At 44.5% G+C, this 22,415-nt stretch overlaps 1 protein-coding gene across 1 annotated transcript in view; it reads left to right on the top strand.

Annotated features, from left to right (window-relative positions):
• The window catches only part of LOC124796227, a 166,409-nt gene that overhangs the window by 131,193 nt on the left and 12,801 nt on the right, over nucleotides 1-22,415 (top strand). Inside the window, exon 12 of the mRNA XM_047260318.1 lies at nucleotides 5,748-5,981. Coding sequence (XP_047116274.1) covers nucleotides 5,748-5,981 — 234 coding nt within the window. The remainder of the gene's footprint in view (nucleotides 1-5,747; nucleotides 5,982-22,415) is intronic.

Below are 22,415 nucleotides of genomic sequence, written 5' to 3'. Positions count from 1 at the left end.
GGATCGGCCTGGAATTTCAACATTAACGCTCGCTTGGGTCAGACAGGCTGTCGGGCCAACCATTCTCAATCCGACGGCAACTCAACCGACAGACAGTCAACAGACCAATGATCAAGGTTAGTTCCGTTCCACACTTGCACAAAAACTCAAACGATGCTAACAGCAGTGGAACAACGACAAGAACAGATCACAGAAAACCCATAAGCAGTGGACGACCTAAATACACGCCGTCTAATCAGACTACCGACCAAACGGCCAAGCAAGATCGTTGCCACTCAAATGTGTGTATCGGCAATCGTCGGGCAAGTGATGGCTATCCTGTCCTTCCTCGCTACTGCATGCCAACCGACCAATTCAGGGCCAGTACGCCGACAACGTTTAAATTAACTTGTTAGTCAAAATCACAGGAACTACACACAGTTTCACGAACACTTGGACGACGAACTAGACGATGCTAACGGCAGTACTGTGCAATAACAAGGACAAATCACGAGTCGGCACACACAGCCAACCATAAGCGATCGCGGGCCAAATACACGTCGTCCGACAAGACGACCGACCGACGATCAACCAAAGCCGTCCCCACTCAAATCGTGTGTGTCGCAATCATCGGCGAGTGATGGCCATCCGCGCCTCCCTGGCGCTGCATGCCCCACTGGTGCTACGACACGACTGCGCCAACCGACCAACTGCTACACATCAGCGCGGAGGCAGCACTAAAATAACTGGGCAGTCGACGTGACAGGCTACACACAATTTCACAAACACTTGGACGAAGAACGCGCCCAATGCTAAAAGCAGTGACTGTGCAATCACAAGGACGAACCACGAGTTGAGACACAAACCGCCAACCCATAAGCGATCGGCGAGCAAATACACGTCGTCCGGTGAGACGACCAACCGACGATCAAACAAGACCGTCCTCACTCAAGCCGTGTATGGCGGCAATGCTCGGGCGAGACATGGCTGCCCGAACCTCACTGCCGCTTCAACCCAACCGAACTTCTGCCGCATCCCAACTCTCTGACTACCAGGTCCGAACTCCACTGCTGGCGCGTTCCAACTCACTGCACGGCACACGACGACCAGGATGTAATAGCAGTCCAGCAAAGATAATACGGCCGGGCTTATATTGGTAAGCGCTGCTGCTGCCGCTCTCTGCCAGGCTGAGCAGGAACTCAGTGACACCAGTAACAGAAACTAACTTAACGAGGTTGCGGTACGGTAAAAACACAGGATGTTAAATAAGAGATGGCAGGAACACGAGCCACGCACGGCTCAGCTATTTTTTATGATGTTATTGGATGTGTTAATATTTGTAAAGAAAAACTGATATTTGAACAATTATGGACAGATACAGAGTACCTGTGTCTGCGATGCCAGCACTGTGGAGTCGTAGAATCTTGCACTGTCAGTAGTACATAGCAGCAGTTTGCTGCAAAGGGGGGGAGGGGGGGGAGGGGGTGCTTGAGTTTACAGTCTAATGCATGGACTCATATTTGGAACTATGTGAGTTGCAGGTTTATTACAAGGAGGAATGATGGCTCACAACAATGGTTGGGTAGCATACGGGCATAAAAAAGACTTCGAAATGAAGTACAAAGTATTACTTGATGAAGTAAAAAGTTTATTTTTATTTTGTGGACTTGTATTGTTGGTCCTCTTCACCCTTCTTACAGTCGAGTTTTTAATAATTATTCTATTGATTGATGTTGTGAGTTAATTTGCTGCACCATGGAAGTTATTAGATTAAATGAACCTTCATATTATAGTCTGGAATTGTTTTCTTTGAGGTTCGAGTCCTTCCTCGGGCATGGGTGTGTGTGTTTGTCCTTAGGATAATTTAGGTTAAGTAGTGTGTAAGCTTAGGGACTGATGACCTGAGCAGTTAAGTCCCATAAGATTTCATACACATTTGAACATTTTTTTTGTTTTCTTTGATAAGTTCCTCCATAACTGAAATTCCAGTACTTAAAGGTTCAGTCATGTGTTTCATTGGCATTCTGTGTCAAGATTATGAACCTAGTTTCCCTGGACCAATTGCAGTCAGTTTTGTTACCAGCAGTACGTTTTTAGCTGACGCTGTGTTGCTGCTTCTGCCAGTACTTCATTTTGTAGGTGGGACTGTGATACGTGATTGTTTCGTTTCCTTTGCGCAATTTAGGCTGTGTCTGTTTCTTTATTTTACCAGGGCCATATGCCAGTGCAGAAATTTTCCTGCGTTTCACGTTGCGTTCTTATACAGATCAACATTACAGTTTTTTTTATAGAGTTACATTTTTTTTTTCAAACAGTTTGCACTGGCCAAGTCTACTGAGCGTGAAATTATTGGTTTATATGGTATGAATTATTGGTTTGCTTATTTATTTGCTTATGAATGAAATCGCTTTTCACACACACAGGATTATTTTCAATTTCATGTACGTGATGTGTCTTTGAGCTCAGTAGGACATTTAGGTTGTCAGTACACATTCCCAGGTTTGCATTTACTGTAACGCACACAAGTGTAAAGGCTGCTCACAAAGTCTTTTGGCTTTGTCAGCAAGACTTTTAATGACATATCCCTTTTGTTGTAGACAATGATTAGAGTTCTTATGCAAATATCTGTCTGTGTGCATAAATTTCCGAAAACGACCAGATAATACTAAGCTGTGGGATAAAATGGCTGCGAGCGCATTTTGTTTATATGGGTTCCATATACTGAGAGGTAAGAATACTTTCGGAGGATAATCATCCCCCTCTCCCATCCCTCAACCTATCGTTATACTAATTGATTTATGACCCACTGGGAGTTGATGTGTGATGCTTCAGGGGATAATCCGTCATTCTGAGATACCCCCACCCCTCTCCCTCCTCCTCCCCTTCTGGAAATTGACGTGAAATGCTCAGTCTGTGCTGAGCTGTTGGTGTGGGAGGATCTCATGACATGAAATTCAGACCAATCGCATTTACAATGTAGAGGATGTATTGTTCATTTATAAAATTCAATTGGCATATAAGATATGAACTTGGTAACCAATCTCATTTACAATGCAGAGGATATACTGAAACTTTCCTGGCACATTAAAACTGTGTGCTTCCGGAGTTCGAGTGTCGCTCTGGCACACAGTTACTGTAACACACACACGAGTAAAAGCCACTCACTAAGTCTTTTGGATTTGTCAGCAAGACTTTTAATGACATATACCTTTTGTTGTAGACAATGATTAAAGTTCTTATGCAAATATCTGTCTGTGTGCATAAATTTAAGAAAACGACCAGATAATACTAAGCAGTGGGATAAAATGGAGTTCGAGTCGCGGTCTGGCACACAGTTTTAATCTGCCATGAAAGTTTCATATCAATGCACACTCCGCTGCAGAGTGAAAATCTCATTCTGCAGAGGATATACTGTTCATTTATAAAATTCAATTATCATATAAGGTATGGACTTGGTAACTATGTTCATTTATTTGTATGGGTATTATTCTGCTGGAAGAATTTCCTGGTGGGGAAACCGAACTGACAATTACTCTACAGTCTTGCTGCCTGAAATTCAAATAAACACAACTGCTCCCCTCCCACACTTGTGAACTCAGTCTGTGCTGAGCAGCCAGAGAGGAAGGTTGTATCGAAATCTCAGAGGGATGTCATCTCTTCTCCACTTCTGAATTGGTGGGAAGAAGTACGGAGAGGAAAGTGCTGTCTTTGTTTTTGGTGCAATTGACGACATGTTGCTGTTGGCCAGGGAAGAATTTAATATGTGTATTATCAGTAAGCATACAGCACCCATATCTCCCTATAAGGGGAATGATAGTAGTTGATAATGGATGTGAGTAGTGGGAATACTTTCCAGCAAATAATGGTGAAGCAGCTGGATGTGTTGAGGATACATTTTATAATTTGTAGAGACTATTGCCTTTACTGGAGCTGTTCATGTTTTTTTGAAAAGGCCAGTCAATCCACAGTACAGGAAACAACTTTGCCCTGTTTCACTGCCCCAGACTGAATCAACCAGAGGTGGTCCCACTGGTGTATGAGGCTCAACTGAGGATGAAATGGGTTTTGCTCCCTGGGAACCAACAGGAATGCGGAATTCCCCCTCCCCCACCTGAAAATTGGCGGGAGGCAATAGGATCGCAGGAATATTACATCCAGTCATGTGATAATGACATCAGGAGATGCAAGACGGATGCAGCCTCAGTCGCAAACAGTCAGTGGAAGAACTGTTAGGTGCCAACAGCAACCAAATCATCAACCGTCTCTGCCTTGTAGAAGAAGCGTGAAAGTAAGTACACATGGTTTAGTTCCATGTCTTTGTTCAACTCTAGGTCCCTGTCTGTGGATACTTACTGTTTCTTGTCCTTCATGTTTGTCAGGGACCTCTGATACGTCCAGACCAGCAGCAACCTCTGGCTTGTCGGAGGCTGCAGAAACTTCCGGCATATCTGGGTCAGTAGCAGCCACCAGTGGCTCATGGAGACCTGCAGCGGCCTCTGGACTGTTGGAACAGGCAACGGCACCAGCTCCAAGGGATCCTGTAGCGCACCTTGCCAGCATGTTGGGGCAAAACAATTAGCTGCTATTATCAATCCACAATTACTTGTGTAATGAAGACACTCAGCCAATCCCCGACTCTCAGAAGAAATTTGTTGGAGGGTCCTACTACACACGGTGCAGATCAGTACAGGTCTCCAAGATACACACCGTTCCAGAACATTCTTCTGTTACTGTAACGACAGAGTGCCCATTTGGTGGATGAGGAGCTGCTGATTCCTCCCAGTGCTCTAACACTATTCACTTCAACTCATAACAACTTGCAGTTCAAAGTGCTTAAATACTGTTATAGAAGCATCAGTGAATAGTTACTGTCATGTTGTGTTAGAAATTTAAAGTGTATCAAGAAGTGTTGAGGTGCAATTTACAAAGTTGGACTGGGAGAAACTGTGTCATGCAGAACGCTGCATAAATCAACAGACGACCAAGGAGTATTATCGATCTTGTTCACCCCCAGATGATTATGCTGTGCTGGCCTGAGACTATCTATCACATCATTGTATGATGGCGCACCACTCAAGGTGAAATCTGGAGGCTGATCCATTTGTTTGTAAAACCCCACCATTTCAAACTTGTTTGGCCTAAGGATGGTGCTAGTCGTTATATCAGAAAGACTCCCTTGTGTTCAAACAGCACATAAATATATTTTGAACTGTCTCTGTATGTACAGTGTGCATGGAAACGATTTAGAACACTGCATCAATATGGTGTCAAAAGAATGAGCTGAAGGAACACCCATCAGTTTTTGCATATGTACCAGCTAGATGCAGCTAGTTGTTTGTTTGGTTTCATTTTGTTACAAAAAGTATAACAGGCACTTGTCGTCGTCATTATTATATATTTATTTTATTATACATTTGAAGGGATGGTGGAGTTGCTTAGAATTTGTTTCAGTATACAGAAACCTGCAGTTCGTCATAAATGAACATTTTTACCTGATTTTTCACAAAGAAATATGAACCACTAACATAAACACACCAAAGATTGTGACAATGTGCCAGCTTTGGTTACCGAGCGGTTCTAGGCGCTACAATCTAAAAACGCGCGACCGCTACAGTGGCAGCTTCGAATCCTGCCTCGGGCATGGATGTGTGTGATGTCCTTGGGTTAGTTAGGTTTAAGTAGTTCAAAGTTCTAGGGGACTGATGACCTCAGCAGTAGTGCTTAGAGCCATTTGAACCATTTTGAACTTGCGGGCCACGCTGTTGCAGGAGGAGGGCTCGCTGGCGGCGCTGGTGTCTCTGCTGTGCGCGACGGGCGTGCGCGACCTGGCGCTGCGCGGCTGCCGCCTGCAGCTGGCGGTGCACGAGGGACCGTTGGCGGCGGGGGCCGGCCCCGGAGGGCGCGGCCGCCGCGCCGGCGCCGCCACCGCCGCCCACCTGCTCGCCGCGCTGCCGCCCTTCACCTGCGCCGCCGTCCTCTTCCTGCGGCTCGCCGCCTTCCAGGTCACACCAGGCTTTTTGCTATTAAATTTCCTTAAAAGTTGTACAAACGACATTTCTGTTGTATCCTAGTACGACGGTCGTTCAACAAGTAATGCCCTCCATTTTTTTTAAAAGGCCATAATACACATAGACAAACGTCATTCTTGGTGCTTCGCATCTGATGTTTGTTTTGTGCGCCGGCGAAGTTTCGAACCGTTCTGGCTGGTGGCACAACCGTAGTACAGCGTCAAAATGGCGTCTACATACTACTTACATTACAAGCAGCATGCTGTTAGTGAATTCTTGTGTGTGGAAAAAGAAACTGTGGTGAACATCCGTAAACGTTTGTGTGCAGTGTATGCAGATGCTGCAGTTGATAGGAGTACAGTTGGGCGATGGGTAAAGAAAGTTACAGCCTCAGGAAATGCAGGAACAGTGCTCCGTGATCGGCCACGCTCGGGACGTCCTGTCACAGCCACTGCTCCAGACACGCTGAATCGCACAGATGCCGTTATTCGTGCCGACTGGCACATAACAACTCGACAACTGGCTCTACAGTTACCGGTCACCGTTGGAAGTGCGTCTGCAATGATCGAGACTCTCGGATATTCAAATATTCAAAGAGGTGCTCACGATGGGTTCTATGAATGCTCACAGTGGACCACAAGATTCAAGGAAAGGCCATTTTATCTGAATTGTTAGCGCGTTTTGAGACCGACGGAGAGGCTTTTCTGTCACGGATCGTTATGGGGGATGAAAGCTGCGTGCACCACTTTGCACCAGAAACGAAAAGGCAGTCCATCTTCATCATGCACCCCAAAAGAAGAAATTCAAGACAACCCCCTCTGCCGGAAAAGACACGATGACAGTCTTCTGGGATTGTGTTGGTGTCATTCTAGTGCACGTGATGCCGAGAAGGTCAACCATCAATTGACAAGCATATGTGAAAACTCTGAATAAACTCAAGAACCGTTTCTGATGTATTCGATCGGACAATAATCCACCAGAAATCTTGCTCCAACACGATAATTCACGCCCACACACAAGTCTGAGAACCTGGGAACATATCGCCAAATTGGGTTGGACATCATTGCCTCATCCACCCTACTACAGTCCAGACCGGGCACCCTTGGACTTCCATCTCTTTGGGACGCTTAAAGATTCTTTACAGGGAACAGACTTTGAAGATGACGATAGTGTCAGTCATGCAGTGAAAACATGGCTACTCCTACAAGACAAGAGCTTTCTCCAGCAGGGATTACATGCTCTTCCACAACGCTGGCGTACACCCATGGAACGTGATGGAGACTATGCAGAAAACTAGGACATGGACAAGAAATGTTGATGTATATTGTCACCAAATACTGTCAAGTAACAAATAATATGTTCTTAGAAAAAAAAATGTGAGGCATTACTTATTGAACGACCCTCATATATACTTACGATTAAATAGTTAAATGAAAACTTAAAATAACTCTAGACTGGCAAATGAGAGGATTTTAACTAAGGATTATTACATTAGGAGGGGAAAAGAGAAGAGCAGAGAATAAAATGAGCGAGTCCCGCCTCCAGCGCCATTCCAAATGCGCGGACGACGGTAGCGCACTTCGAGCCACTCACCTCCATGTGGCGCACTGATTTCTCGCTGATTGACTGACTTTAGGGAAACGTCTCGTGGAGGTGCTGCCTTTAGTCCGTCTCCTATGCTAGTCTAACGAAACTTCTGTTCTAATAGAAGTCCTTGTATCGTTCCATGTGTGTGGTTAGTGTATTTCATCAGTATAGCAACAATCTAGCTATCCAGTGGTACTCCTAACACACTTTAGCAGTTGCAGGTTTAACGTGCCTGTTTATGGCACAGCCGAACAGGGTTATAACTCGTTATAGTCTACAAATTTTATTCTTGGTGTCTTCTGATTTGGAAGATATTAGGCGTCAATCTGCCAGTATCGTGTGCCTCATTCTGGTGCCACTGCACCGTCCGTCAACTTCTCACCATAGTTTATTATTAATATAATATCATCAGTCCGAGAACCTAAGTCTGACAAGCATCATGTGTTCACTTAATCTTCCGAAAATCCACGAACACTGTTTAATATTGTTCAGCACACTTCTATACTCAAGTCCCGTAGTCATGAAGTAACGATATTGTACTGCGTGTTAATCACTCTCAGCGCTAACTCAGCACAGTTTCCACATTTAGACTTAGTTGCCTAAGCCGAAAATAGATTTCTCACGCTGGAAATGTTTCAAAGTCTTTGCGATTGTCACACTCAAATTACTACAACTCCCAACCAAACAGTTCGCCCGACGCTAGTTTTTCCAAGCCCACAAGAGTTCTCGCAATCGTCACATCCGAAATTTGGCATGTAGTAATTTCATGGAAATGTCTTGATCACTAAAAACTTTTTTCGACTACTCATCATCAAATAAAATATGTATCAACAGCCCGACTAGGCACTATGCATATTTTATCTGATGATTTTCACTCGACACACGTCATAGATAAACTTTTTAGAGATCAAAACGTCTGCACGGAATTACTACATGCCACGTCTGGATGGTCGCATACCTTGGAATACTTCACCAGTCAAATGAAAGACATGTGAAACTTTTAGAAGTACAGGACTGAATACTTAGGCAATGTATCTGTTACACACACGAAGCGACGTCTAGCAGCACACATGATCTATCTGTACGCAAAGTCCGCTCCAACTGGCAGTCGAATCCAAAGTGTCCCACACAAAAACGAGCACCGTTACTTATAGCCTTGCACTTGCGAAAGCATACACAACTATAAGTGTAATGTTATTTATACACATTACACATGAACCTGGACGCAAAGTTCATCAGCTACACAGTGCTGCTCGTAGTTTTTGCGAAGCTTTGATGATTTTGTTACAAATAGTTCTTTTGCTCAGTCCCACACAAAAACGAGCACCGTTACTTATAGCCTTGCACTTGCGAAAGCATACACAACTATAAGTGTAATGTTATTTATACACATTACACATGAATCTGGACGCAAAGTTCATCAGCTACACAGTGCTGCTCGTAGTTTTTGCGAAGCTTTGATGATATTGTTACAAATAGTTCTTTTGCTCATATCGGCCATATTTTGCGCCGTTATAGCATTAATAAATATTAAACAGTTAAACTAATTACAGTCAGCGTCTATAATTACACCTATTTACTAATTGTGCCGCTACTTTCACTATTTCGTGTTATATTTAGGAGACAACTCACTTTTTCATGTGTGGAATATATACTAATCAGCCGAAACATAGTGCCCTCTGCCTGGCCCGGCGTTGGATGCCGCCTGGTGGCGTTGCGGGCACGTGATATGGTAGCAAAAGTGTGCAGGCGGAGCTGACACGGACGGGGTATCATCACCCTAGCGAAGATAAGGGAAATCCGTTGAGATGAGCGACTTTGACAAAGGACAGATTATTCTTATGCAGAGCCTGTGAACGAGTATCTCGAAAACAGCGAAGCTGATCGTATGTTTGCGTGCTACTGTCGTGAGCATCTACGGGAAGAGGTAGAAGGACAGGGAAAATATCTCTAGGCGCTGAACGGTTGGACGCCCAACACTCTCACGGAAAATGGGATTCGGAGGCTTTTCTGCTCTGTAAAGTAGGATAGGTGATGATCGCAGCATCTCTGCCGAAAGAGCACAATGCTGGTGCGCCCATAAGTGTTTCGGAGCACACCGTTCATCATACATTGTTGAACATGGGGCTCTGTAGCAGATAACCCCTACGTGTTCACATATTGACCCAATATCATCGTCAATTAAAATTTCATTGGGCACGAGAACATCGGGATTCCACCGTCGATCAATGCAAACGTGTCGGGTCTTCAATTGAATCACGTGTTTACTAGGTTGATGGTCACCTCTGCAAAAGGTGAAACGTGCAGCGCGCCACGGGCGCAGCCTGGTGGGAGCGGTATTACGTTATGGGAGGCATTTTCCTGCGCTTGTATGCGATCTGTTGCAGTAGTCGAAGATATACTGGCAGCTGCTAAATACCTGCATCCCTTCGTGGTTGATGTCTTCTCTGATGACGATGTCATCTTTCAGCACTGGAACTGCCCATGTCACGGAGCCAGAACCGTGCTACAGTGGTTGTAGGAGCACTGGAGTGAACACAAAGTCGATGTCTCGGCGACCAAACTGCTTCCGAAAGAGTGGGTTAATTCTTACAGTACCTAGCTGAGTGTATTTAACAGCGTCTGTGATACGTGAAACAGAACATTCGTGCTTTTTATCTTTGGAAAGGAAATTTTGAAGACTCTCTTTGCCTACTCCCCACTTACGCCATTCAAAACCGTCATTACCCATTCCAAATAGTACACAGTGAAAACGAAAAGTTTGTTCCTTACAACGCTAGTTCTTTACCCAGGAACATATCTTCCAAAGAAAGACGAGAGAAGAATGTAGGATTTTCTTACAAAATTCAGTGGATCTCTTCATAAAATAAACGGGTACATGGCAGGTTGACGTAGTCAGCAATACCATGCGTTACAAGATAATGATTTAAATATTAAACAACTTACAGTACAATGACAAGCCAAATTGACGATGACACCTCACATGTGAAACGCACGCCGAAATGTACTTCACTAATCAGTTAAACACTACCACTGCTTCTACATTTTAACTACAAAACTCGTGTTCCAGGTTTCACCATAAGCACATCTAGTCCGTTGATATCAAAACCTACCTACTACGTTTACGTGGGATTCCGAAACTATGTTTCGTAAACCGATTTCCCAATACCGCTTTTGGTTGGTCGTGTAAAGACTGCTAAATCGATTCTGGAAATAAGCTTCTTGCTGCGGGTTTTCATCTTCCACAATCGATTTTCGCTACCATGTAAACGAATAACTGTCTTTAAAACGTGCTTGGGCTGTCAGGTTACGACTTGTTTTACTAAATATCTACTAATACCGCTGGAGCGACTTTTTGCGGGATGAAGGAGAAGTAGAATGAAACTGTCTACTTCTGATAGTATTGTTTCGACTTAATCAGAAACTGGAACAGCTGATTTCCAAACGCCATATTTGACTGAGCTAGCAAATCCGCTTTAGGCTTTAACATGTAAACATGACAGCGAAAAACGATTTCCGAAGTTCGGTTTTCGTGTGCTGAAAGATGTGTCACATGTAAACGTAGTGACAGACACGCTAAGGAATTACCGACGTTTGATATAACTAAAGGTACTAAATTTTAATCTGAGGAACGATGAAAATATATAGGCTAATTCCTATCGTCTTATAAAAACGTGGTCTTCCTGAGCTGGAGACTAAAAGCGCCACCAGTCCTCTGCAGCTGTACGCCACAGACGTGCTTCAGTGACCACAGTATAGTGCGGTGGAGCAACGCTGTGTGTCACAGGGAACATGGCCCAGGTCATGAGGACAATAAAAACTTCTGAATCTTCCTGGCAGATTAAAACTGTGTGCCGGACCGTGACTCGAACTCGGGACCTTTGCCTTTCGCGGGCAAGTGCTCTACCAACTGAGCTGCCGGCCGAAGTGGCCGTGCGGTTCTAGGCGCTGCAGTCTGGAACCGCGAGACCGCTACGGTCGCAGGTTCGAATCCTGCCTCGGGCATGGATGTGTGTGATGTCCTTAGGTTAGGTAGGTTTAACTAGTTCTACGTTCTAGGGGACTAATGACCTCATAAGTTGAGTCCCATAGTGCTCAGAGCCATTTGAACCAACTGAGCTACCCAAGCGCGACTCACGTCCCGTCCTCACAGCCTTACTTCTGCCAGTACCTCGTCTCCTACCTTCCAAACTTTACAGAAGCTCTCCTGCGAACCTTGCAGAACTAGCACTCCTGAAAGAACGGATATTGCGGAGACATGGCTTAGCCACAGCCTGGGGGATGTTTCAAGAATGAGATTTTTCACTCTGCAGCGGAGTGTGCGCTGATATGAAATATCTACCAAAAACCCCTCAGTCTCAAAGTGGGTTCCATGCTGATGAGTGCGTGACTATTGTGCAGGAACAGTCATTAGTGGGAAACCTGCCACACTTTAGTTCCATAAACCTTGTTCAGGCAAGCGTGGCTCTGTCTGGATGGATCTATATAAGTGGTAGGCTACTGGCGCTGTCACCTCACTTTGCAGGTTGCATACATTCAGGGGTAAGCATACATTCAGGTGCAAATTTGACTGATTTATGACCTTGACATATTGTTATTCTAATCGATTTATGACCCTCTGGGCGATGATTTATGAACCCTGGGCATATCTGTCCTTGATAGAAACCCCTGTCCCTCCCTCTCCTGCCCCCTCACCCCTTTGGGAAATCCCTAAACCATCCCACCTCCTCCCTCACGGATACAAGCAAACTTTTGATATCAAATTAATTGACTAATTAATTAAACAGGTAAATTAACTACCCCCCACCTCAGAAGTCCACCAACACTCCCCACCCCTCCACCACTTCCCCTCCCCACCAGGAAAAATTAGTGTGAAAAGTGCAAACAAAGCCCCTGTAGTGGCATCCCTTATAAATTTGACACCAGACTTACTTCCTGCCTCTCTCTCTCCCTCTCTCTGTCTCAAGTTGTTACTTCCTTTTTGTTTGAACCAACATATGTAAACAAACATAGAGCAAGATGTCCTCTCCATCTCTCTTCCCTTGCATACCCATCCCCTACCCCTCTCGTCATTCATGCAGAGTGGTATCAGTATATACCTTTTTTCTCACAATTCAACTGCTATGGAAACCTGTAGCAAATGGAGCAAAGACATTCTAGAAGAAGTAGATAACGTCTGTCATGTGCCACACTAAACCCACCTATGTCCTGCATCCTATTTGGAGGATACTAAAACTGGTATACGGTGGTATTCGATCCTGATAACCACCTAATTTCCAAACCCTTCTGGATTTTTTACCCTTGCCTACTATTCCTGGATACTGACACAGTAAGGTCATTTGTTAGGAAGTCAGTTACATTGGAGGGAGCTCAGAATTTCAAATTTCAGCTCAGGTGCGTGCTATGTCGTTAAGCAATCTGCAGAGGTGTTGGATTTATGTGTGTGCTCGCAGTATAACTATCGGACACAATAAATTGTCGATTCGGAAACTTGACGTCTCAATTGGAATCGATACTGTGTACCATAATAGTTGGAATTTTAAATTTCGGCGTGATTTTATATTGTCATGCTTGTGGAATTCTCAACCAGTGCAGGTTAGCTGAGTGTCTTTTATAAAGCACTATAGAGCTCCTAAGTCTGTTGTCTCAGCTACACCAAGATTAAGAAGGATGAGGAAAGGGTCTACCGAGTGATAGGGTAGTAACAACAACCAATAACACTACAAGACAGAGTGCAGTGCAATGTGTTGGGAAGCAATAAGCCACAATCTTAGCCGTCGTCACGGCTAGGTGCCTGAGATCACTGAAAACACTCGTACATACAGCCCGCTCACCTCCCAGATGTTCACCTGTGGTGCGACCGACCCTTCTGCACCGCCAGTGCCAAAACTCGGAGGCCATGGAGGGCATCTGGGGATGATTCGAGGGGTAGGAATTTGGATGTTATCAATATGTCGAGAGCCAACACGTGGCAGTGATCGATATATAGTCGCTCAGTTTTACACAAACTATGCATGGAATACTCACGATTGTGGAGACAGCCCAACACAAACTGAGTATTAATTCATCATTCATCTACCTGAATGGCGCCATGAAGGCTGCACCTGGTATTTGTCCCCACGGCTATGTGAAAGAACTGACTAGCCAGCCGACTGGAACTTTTCTTCTTACCCGCCGCACATGACAGTCTTAAGCCAGAAGTGTCAATTCGTTCTGGCCACCAGCTATCTCCACCACACACTCTAATGGCCAGCACAGTCATCCTAGGAAACCAGTCACATACTTATCAGTGTAATTAAAATTAAATATTATGATTGCAGACCCAACCTCGTGACATTCGACAAAGAGCAAAGTAAAATCTTTCATTCCCCTTATCGCTATCGGTGAACTGAAATCCACATCAAATCCACACATCCCTTAAAATCGGACATACCCATTTTCTTTGCACATATTGGAACACTGTATTTGCAAAGCATTCAATCTCGATACCATGAAGACAGTGTAATACGGGTTCTGTGATATATACTCAGTGTCATAGGCGAAGGTGGAGGATGGTTGGTTGAGAATGATCACATACAGTGGACGGTGTGCTATATGAGGAATCACTTGAAAATGCAACGCTAGTTTAAGTCATAAGGAATGTACAAAATCTTATACACTGGCGTTTCAGATCTATAATGCTACACTTTCTCGTGGAAATGCTGTCTGCGGCTTCGAATCAAATCTCTCCATGCAAACACATACTTGTGTAGATCCTATGGAGGCGTCTTTTAATGATTACAACCAACAGTGAATCATACGTGTGGCACTCTCACATCTCGACACTCACCTTTTTCGAACCTGTCTGCTGCAGTAAAACTCCAGTGTGGTTTCAGACAGGCTCTCTGAATCTTGTAACTGCTCCTCAGTGCCTGCCCTGCTCTCCCTGCAGCATTGTCCGTGTGGTTGATCCATTTTAAGTCGGAACTGAGAGAAAGTCGAAGAGCCCCATATCTACAACCCTCTGCATCCTGTGGAGAAACAGGGTCACGTGAGTTGATGCGAAAGGACTGTGTTTTAACCACTCGGTGGAAACGGGAGCATGTTGTCGTAGCTCCGCCGACCATGTACAGTGTATAAGGCTAGCGCAAAACCTAGCTTTTTCCTGGAACATGAGGTAGTAGAAAAGACAGTACAAGCAGTTGGTAGGGTTTCTTATCGGAAAAACGACGAAGACTTCACATCATACAGGAACTGGAAGATCGACAAAGATTTTGCTACTGCATTGTGGTGTGTTTCCAAACTACATACAGATACTGCAGTCTGAAGGAGATCTGCGTATCTCAAGGTGGATTCATGTCTATCACTCAAACATATCACTCTCTCTATCTTTCGTCATTATTTCGTACCATCTAATAGAGGAAAACTACTAAGTGTACGCAATCAAACTCTTAAGTTCCATACCATGCTCTGTAATAGCATATCACTAACATCGCCTAGTAGAGAACCCGATGAAATTTTATCGTACCGTGTCTCTCTCTTCCCATATATTGAAAACAAACACAGCCTGCATGGCGGCAACGACTATACGTTGTGACCCCATTAAATATACACATATTGATTCATTGGAGCAGGTGGCGAGTGAATAGAGTCGCTCGCACAAACCTGAGTAAAGTTTCATCGCCTGTACTGGAAGAAGACCGTATCCCACAGACTATCATTCGCATTAGAGATTTCTTGTGTTGTAGCTTTGTAAGCAGTTTCATACGCTGTTGTTTCGCTGTGACACAGCCAATCAGTGTATTTTGCAGATGTGTACAGTGCCATACATGTTGTTCTCTTTTCCACCATGCCACGTGCTAAACCGACATTAACATGTTTTGATCCATTGGCTACCACAGAAAGCTGGACATCGCACAGTGTAAGGTAAGCTGCTCCCACAACACACACGCAGGCTGGTAGAAAAAGAAGACAGAAGTGATGTTTCTTTGGCCAAAATGTGGAAGACGTTGCAACATATGGAATCTGGAAGAGCTAATAAATACACTCCAGTACTCTGCTTTCCAAAGAGCATAATACGCATTCCACACTGGCACAACCGACTGACACCAGTGATACAGACTGGCATTCTCACCCCTGTATCGTAGCTACCATTTGGCGAAGACTATTTCATACCAATGTTACTCAGAGCACCCAACCAAGTACACATGATCTGTCTAGGCGCCGGCCGCGGTGGTCGAGCGGTTCTAGGCGCTTCAGTCCGAAACTGCGCTGCTGCTACGGTCGCAAGTTCGAATCCTGCCTTGGGCATGGATGTGTGTGATGTCCTTAGGTTAGTTAGGATTAAGTAGTTCTAAGTCTAGGGGACTGATGACCTCAGATGTTAAGTCCAATAGTGCTTAGAGCCATTTGCATTTGGATCTGTCTAGATGCATGTTTACTGAGGAGACTAGGATTCCTTATTGGATACAACAAGTATGAGCCCGAAACATCTGACAGTGTTATAGTGAAGTAACTGACAGCTAAGAAGAGGAACAAACATGTGGTTTATACATGCTGGGGCTCTAGACGGATGGAGTTTGAAACAATGTACCTAAGTCACTTATCTTTTCAATTCCCGAGTATTGCTCTAGTGTCTGGAGTCCATACCAAGAAGGTATTGAAAAGAGAGAAATGATCTTAGAACATAAACACACAAGGGCTATACGGTTCTACAATTAAACACGCTATAGTGCCGGAATTGTGCGGTTTCCGACCTGTTAGCCACGTGGAATGCAACGCTGTTAATATTCCATTGGAATAAATATATTTCCAGCCCATGATATACATTCTCCCTTCAAGTTTCTCTCTGATAAACTATGACGACAAAGTGTAAGGTGATGAAGCAACTACATTGCACATCAAAGAAAACATTAATTCTTCACAACACAAACACTACACAGGTTTCCGGAGGTGTATGACGCCTGCTGTTTACGAAGCACGATCACGTTTCGTAAATTATGATATGTTCACAACAGATCTATAAAATAATCGTAGGCGGCTGAAAATGCTTACAAAGAAACAGTGACATCTTAGGAAGAAATAAACATCACGATCAGTAAACACAGAAGATGTTGACAGTCATATCGCAGTTTACAACCGCCTCTGGTAACCTTCCTCTTGCACACAGTAGTCACGGTCCGATGTTAGGTCGTATTGCGAATGTGCGGGATGATATAGCCACTCTGCCTTGACACCACCACTCTAGAACACCACATCTTTCCATTATTAACGTGTGGATGTGTAGCATCAGTGCAGTCTCCTCCAGAACACGCAATTTTATTGACTTCGATGAATACTGATTTCATGGTATCTTCTCTGTAGTTGTATGTATTCTCAGTGAATTTTCGTAATTTTGCTACGTTTTCGCCACTTTAATTATTTCATCATATTTACCTCAATTTTTACGTATTTCACATTAATTTTTTCGCGGTTATACCAGGTTTTCCTTCTATTTCACCGATTTCATGTCGTTTTTTCTTATCTTTCGACCGTATGTTACATGTATATGTTCATACTGCTGACATACCCATTTGTTGTTTGATCTTCTACGAGGATATTTACGTGTCTTATACATCAAGCTACTAAAAAATCCTAAGACTTCCCCTCTTTCTGACGATCCATATGCATGCATAGGACGATCATGAAAAGTATAGTTAACAGTCGCTTCGAGACTCAACAAGTGGTGCAGATGATGGACGTGTTGGAAACACTTCCGTGTAGTGGTCCGACTCGACAGAGAGCTCGTCTGCAGACTCACGTAGTGCTGCACTTGATGAAAACTCAAAGCCTGGAAAGAGTTGTACACGTTCATTTGACTCCCTTCTCATCGCATAGGGATCTGCATCAGGGAGTTGACACGTGTACAGAGTTGATTTCTGTTGCTGCTCCCATTTTGTTTTCCCTTAAGTGCATGCTCTTATTGCTTACCAGATATGCTTTGTTATTTCCGTTTATACCTTCAACTCTGATACGTACCCGCAACCCTGTCATGTCATCTACAAACTATAGCTTTCACGTATTTATTTTTTTACCTAAGAAATAAGTTATTCATTAGTTGACAGTGTGTCGACTGCAGGTCTGGTGTCATAACAGTTTCCCTTCGTTGTACCTACGGAGTGCATCTCTCTGACAGCGTCATTTATAGACGAACAGTTATCACGTTATGCTTTGAACTTTAACCATCCACCGCTGACAGTTCTACACACATACACATAGATATTCTGCACGCATATTACCAATTGCAAAGCCTCGATTTCAACCACTTGTACCTTATTTTCGAGAGTGCTACAGCTCTGCAAATAGCGAAATACTCTTAGCAAACGCTTCTGCAATGGGTGTAAGCACTTTTAAATTCATCCTGATAAATACAGTAACATCTTTGATATAATTTATATTACCAACATTTCTAACAAGAGTGACTAGATTCTCCAGTAATAACAATGGTCTAAGGCGTCACATCTTCTTTTATTCTCTAAAGATTCATGATAACGTCACATGATCACTTCAATCAGCGTAATTTGTGTTCTAGATCTCGTTTGGATTGTGGGCGACAGTCATTCGTATCATTCTTGTGTGTATGAGATAGAACAGCACATTAGTCAGACAGTATAGTATAGCAGTGTACTCGAATGCATCCAGTCACTTCCAACCACATATGTTGCAGTTGCAGCGCATTTTCTCTGTTTTATGTATGTCTGTGTCTGTACAAGTATTGTGGATGGCTTCGATGACCCAGAGTAGACTCGAGATAGTTTTCAAGAGTGGATCCGCTACGTGCTATATCCGGAGCGAATTTCAAAAGTAGATCCACAATATGGTTCATCCGGAATAGGGTTTAAAGGTGAATCCACTATGCATTATATCCAGATGGTCTCTAGAGGTGGGCCGGCTGCGGTGGCTGAGCAGTTCTAGGCGCTTCAGTCGGGAACCGCGCAACTGCTACGGTCGCAGGTTCGAATCCTGCCTCGAGTGTTGATGTGTGTGATGTCCTTAGGTTAGTTAGGTTTAAGTAGTTCTAAGTCTATGGGACTGATGACCTCAGATGTTAAGTCCCATAGTGCTCAGGGCTATTTGCCATTTTTCTCTAGAGGTGGACCCACAGTGCGTTACGTCAGGGATAGGATGAAGGTCGGTGCATCATGCTTTACATCGTGAGATTCTCTCTGTGTCCTAAGGTGTACCCACCAGCGGGAGGACTGGGTGTGCGATATGGCCTTCTTCCAGTACAGGCGATGAAACTTTACTCAGGTCTCTGAGAGCGACTATATTCACTCACCACCTGCTCCAGTGAATCAATATGTGTATATTTAATGGGGTCACAACGCATAGTCGTTGTCGCCATGCAGGCAGTGTTTGTTTTCAATATATTGGAAGAGAGAGACACGGTACGGTAAAATTTCATCGGGTTCTCTACCAGGCGATGTTAGTGATATGCTATTACAGAGCATGGTATGGAACTTAAGAGTTTGATTGCATACACTTAGTAGTTTTCCTCTATTAGATGGTACGAAATAATGACGAAAGATAGAGAGAGTGATATGTTTGAGTGATAGACATGAATCCACCTTGAGATACGCAGATCTCCTTCAGACTGCAGTATCTGTATGTAGTTTGGAAACACACCACAATGCAGTAGCAAAATCTTTGTCGATCTTCCAGTTCCTGTATGATGTGAAGTCTTCGTCGTTTTTCCGATAAGAAACCCTACCAACTGCTTGTACTGTCTTTTCTACTACCTCATGTTCCAGGAAAAAGCTAGGTTTTGCGCTAGCCTTATACACTGTACATGGTCGGCGGAGCTACGACAACATGCTCCCGTTTCCACCGAGTGGTTAAAACACAGTCCTTTCGCATCAACTCACGTGACCCTGTTTCTCCACAGGATGCAGAGGGTTGTAGATTGGGGCTCTTCGACTTTCTCTCAGTTCCGACATAAAATGGATCAACCACACGGACAATGCTGCAGGGAGAGCAGGGCAGGCACTGAGGAGCAGTTACAAGATTCAGAGAGCCTGTCTGAAACCACACTGGAGTTTTACTGCAGCAGACAGGTTCGAAAAAGGTGAGTGTCGAGATGTGAGAGTGCCACACGTATGATTCACTGTTGGTTGTAATCATTAAAAGACGCCTCCATAGGATCCACACAAGTATGTGCTTGCATGGAGAGATTTGATTCGAAATCGCAGACAGCATTTCCACGAGAAAGCGTAACATTATAGATCTGATACGCCAGTGTATAGGATTTTGTACAGTCCTTACAACTTCAATCTAGCGTTACATTTTTAAGTGATTCCTCACATAGCACACTATCTACTGTATGTGATCATTCTCAACCAACCATCCCCCACATTCGCCTATGATACTGAAGATATATCACAGAACCTCTGTTATACTGTCTTCATGGTATCGAGATTGAATGCGTAGCAAATATTGTATTTTAGCGTGGGAAATATCTAGCAGGGGTAAGAGGGAGTTGCAAATATCGGCTTAATACCACGTTCCTTAGCCGAACCACTTTCTAAATTCGTTGAGATGATTTTATTACGAGCTTACACGCTGGCTACGTGCATCCGCACTTATGGTCTGTTAATACACACCCCAGTGATCACCTTATATATTCAACGTCGTATTATTTATATGAAAGACCACTTCATTCGGGACCAACAGCATACCTCGAATTATAAAGCATATATAGTTTTTAACATGGATATCATTAGTGATAATTGTGTGGCCCGTACAACCAAGACGCTTTTTATGCACAGTGACTGTATCATAGTCGTTCCGAACGTGTTTGTAACAAACGGTCGCTTATATCACGATTACGTCTCTCTTCCTAAAACGCACTGTTACCACTCGTAAGAAAAACAAATGCCCATCCATCCCAGAATTTTCGCCCAGTATTGTTTGTTGCCTCTGCTGGCCATTAGAGTGTGTGGTGGATGGAGCTGGTGGCCAGAACGAATTGACACTTCTGGCTTAAGACTGTCATGTGCGGCGGGTACAAAGGAAAGTTCCAGTCGGCTGGCTAGTCAGTTCTTTCACATAGCCGTGGGGACAAATACCAGCTGCGGCCTTCACGGCGCCTTTCAGGTAGATGAATAGTGAATAAATACTCAGTTTGTGTTGGACTGTCTCCACAATCGTGGGTATTTCATGTATAGTTTGTGTAAAATTGAGCGATTCAATATCGATCACTGCTAAGTGTTGGCTCTGGACGTATTGATAACATCCAAATTCCTACCATTCCATCATCCCCAGATGCCGTCCATGACCAGGGTGGTGCAATTTGGCTGATACGTGTGTCCACTACTGTGATTGCAGTCATGACAGGAGTTTTCTCTGGCCTTTGATTATTGGTACTGGCAGCATATGAGGGGACAGGCTGGTCGTTTGTGGACATCTCGGGAGTGAGGTAGTCCCAAATGTGTTTCATCTGGGACAGATCTGGGGACGTTGCTGGCCACTGGCCACGGTAGTACCTCAACGTCACGGAAACAGTTCGTAGAGACACGTGTCATGTGTGAACGAGCATCGACCTGCGGAAAAATAGCACCAGGATACTGTCGCATGAGAGGTAACATGCGACGACGCAAGCCGTATGCGATGTACTGTTGTGCTTTCAGAATTGTTTCAGTCACTACTAGCCGTGATCTGCAGTCCTGCCCGAGGGTACCTCACACCGTGACGCCAGCAATAATGCCGTTGTTCTCTCCGAAACATTCGAAGCGTGGGATCTATCCCCAGGTGGCTGCAAAATTGCTGACAGCGACCATCCCAGGTAGGGATGAACTGTACTCGTCACTGAAGACTGTGTGACGCCATTGATTAGCAGTGCAGGCTGCCCAGTCCTGGCCAGCTTCAAAAGCAGCGTGGCGTGGGATAATACAGAATGTTGTGGCCGCGCGTGATTACCCGAGCGGTCTTAGGCGCTGCAGTCATGGACTGTGCGGCTGGTCCCGCAGGTTCGAGTCCTCCCTCGGGCATGGGTGCGTGTGTGTTTGTCCTTAGGGTAATTTAGGTTAAGTTGTGTGTAAGCTCAGGGACTGATGACCTTAGCAGTTAAGTCCCATAAGATTTCACACACACTCCGGGATGTTGTGGTGAGTCCCTTACTTGATCTCGGACGGCAGGCGTGGACGTGGAGGGGCTGCGTTGCGCTCGGCGCCCAGTACGGCTGACGTCCTTTGTGGCGGTCGGGCACGGTCGACAGGAAGTTTCAGAGAGACAGGAGAGACAACGCCTGCCGCCACGTTTTCACGCGGTTCGACTTCACCTCAGCCGCGGCCAGTGGGGGTCACGTGGCCGCCTGGGGGCGGTCCCGCTGCGCCGTCTCAGTTCTCCAGAGCGACCAGCGCGCTCTTCTAAGCGGGTGACCGACACCTGTGACCTTTAATATGAAATACTGCAGACACGCCTCCGTCCTTTGTTCGTTGTCACCTTCTCTGACAGATTTCTTTCCATATCCAACCGAAATTATAGGTTTCCATACATCCTTCTTTCTATTCCATAGTTTTTCTCTTAAAACATTATCGAAGACTTTTTTTTTTAATTTATAAATTTAAGTGTGTCACTTGGTAGAACTTTGCTTTATTTCAGTGAGCTATTAGAAAGTAAAAGTAGCATCAGTAGATGAACGTCTTTCCCTGCAGAGACTATCCATCAGAAAACAAAAAGCCACGGCTCCCATATGACACCGTTATTGTGTACTTCTTAAGAAATAAAAATTTTTGATATGCCAATATTAAAAGCCGAATCACTTGGATAGTACAAGCAATGACTTTAATAAATTTTCCGTCCTAGAACACATACAGGTTCCAACCA

This window comes from Schistocerca piceifrons, chromosome 4, assembly GCF_021461385.2.
Source record: "Schistocerca piceifrons isolate TAMUIC-IGC-003096 chromosome 4, iqSchPice1.1, whole genome shotgun sequence".
NCBI lineage: Eukaryota > Metazoa > Arthropoda > Insecta > Orthoptera > Acrididae > Schistocerca > Schistocerca piceifrons.
The sequence above is the reverse complement of the archived record's forward strand: the minus strand, read 5'-3'. Positions and strand labels throughout refer to the sequence as shown.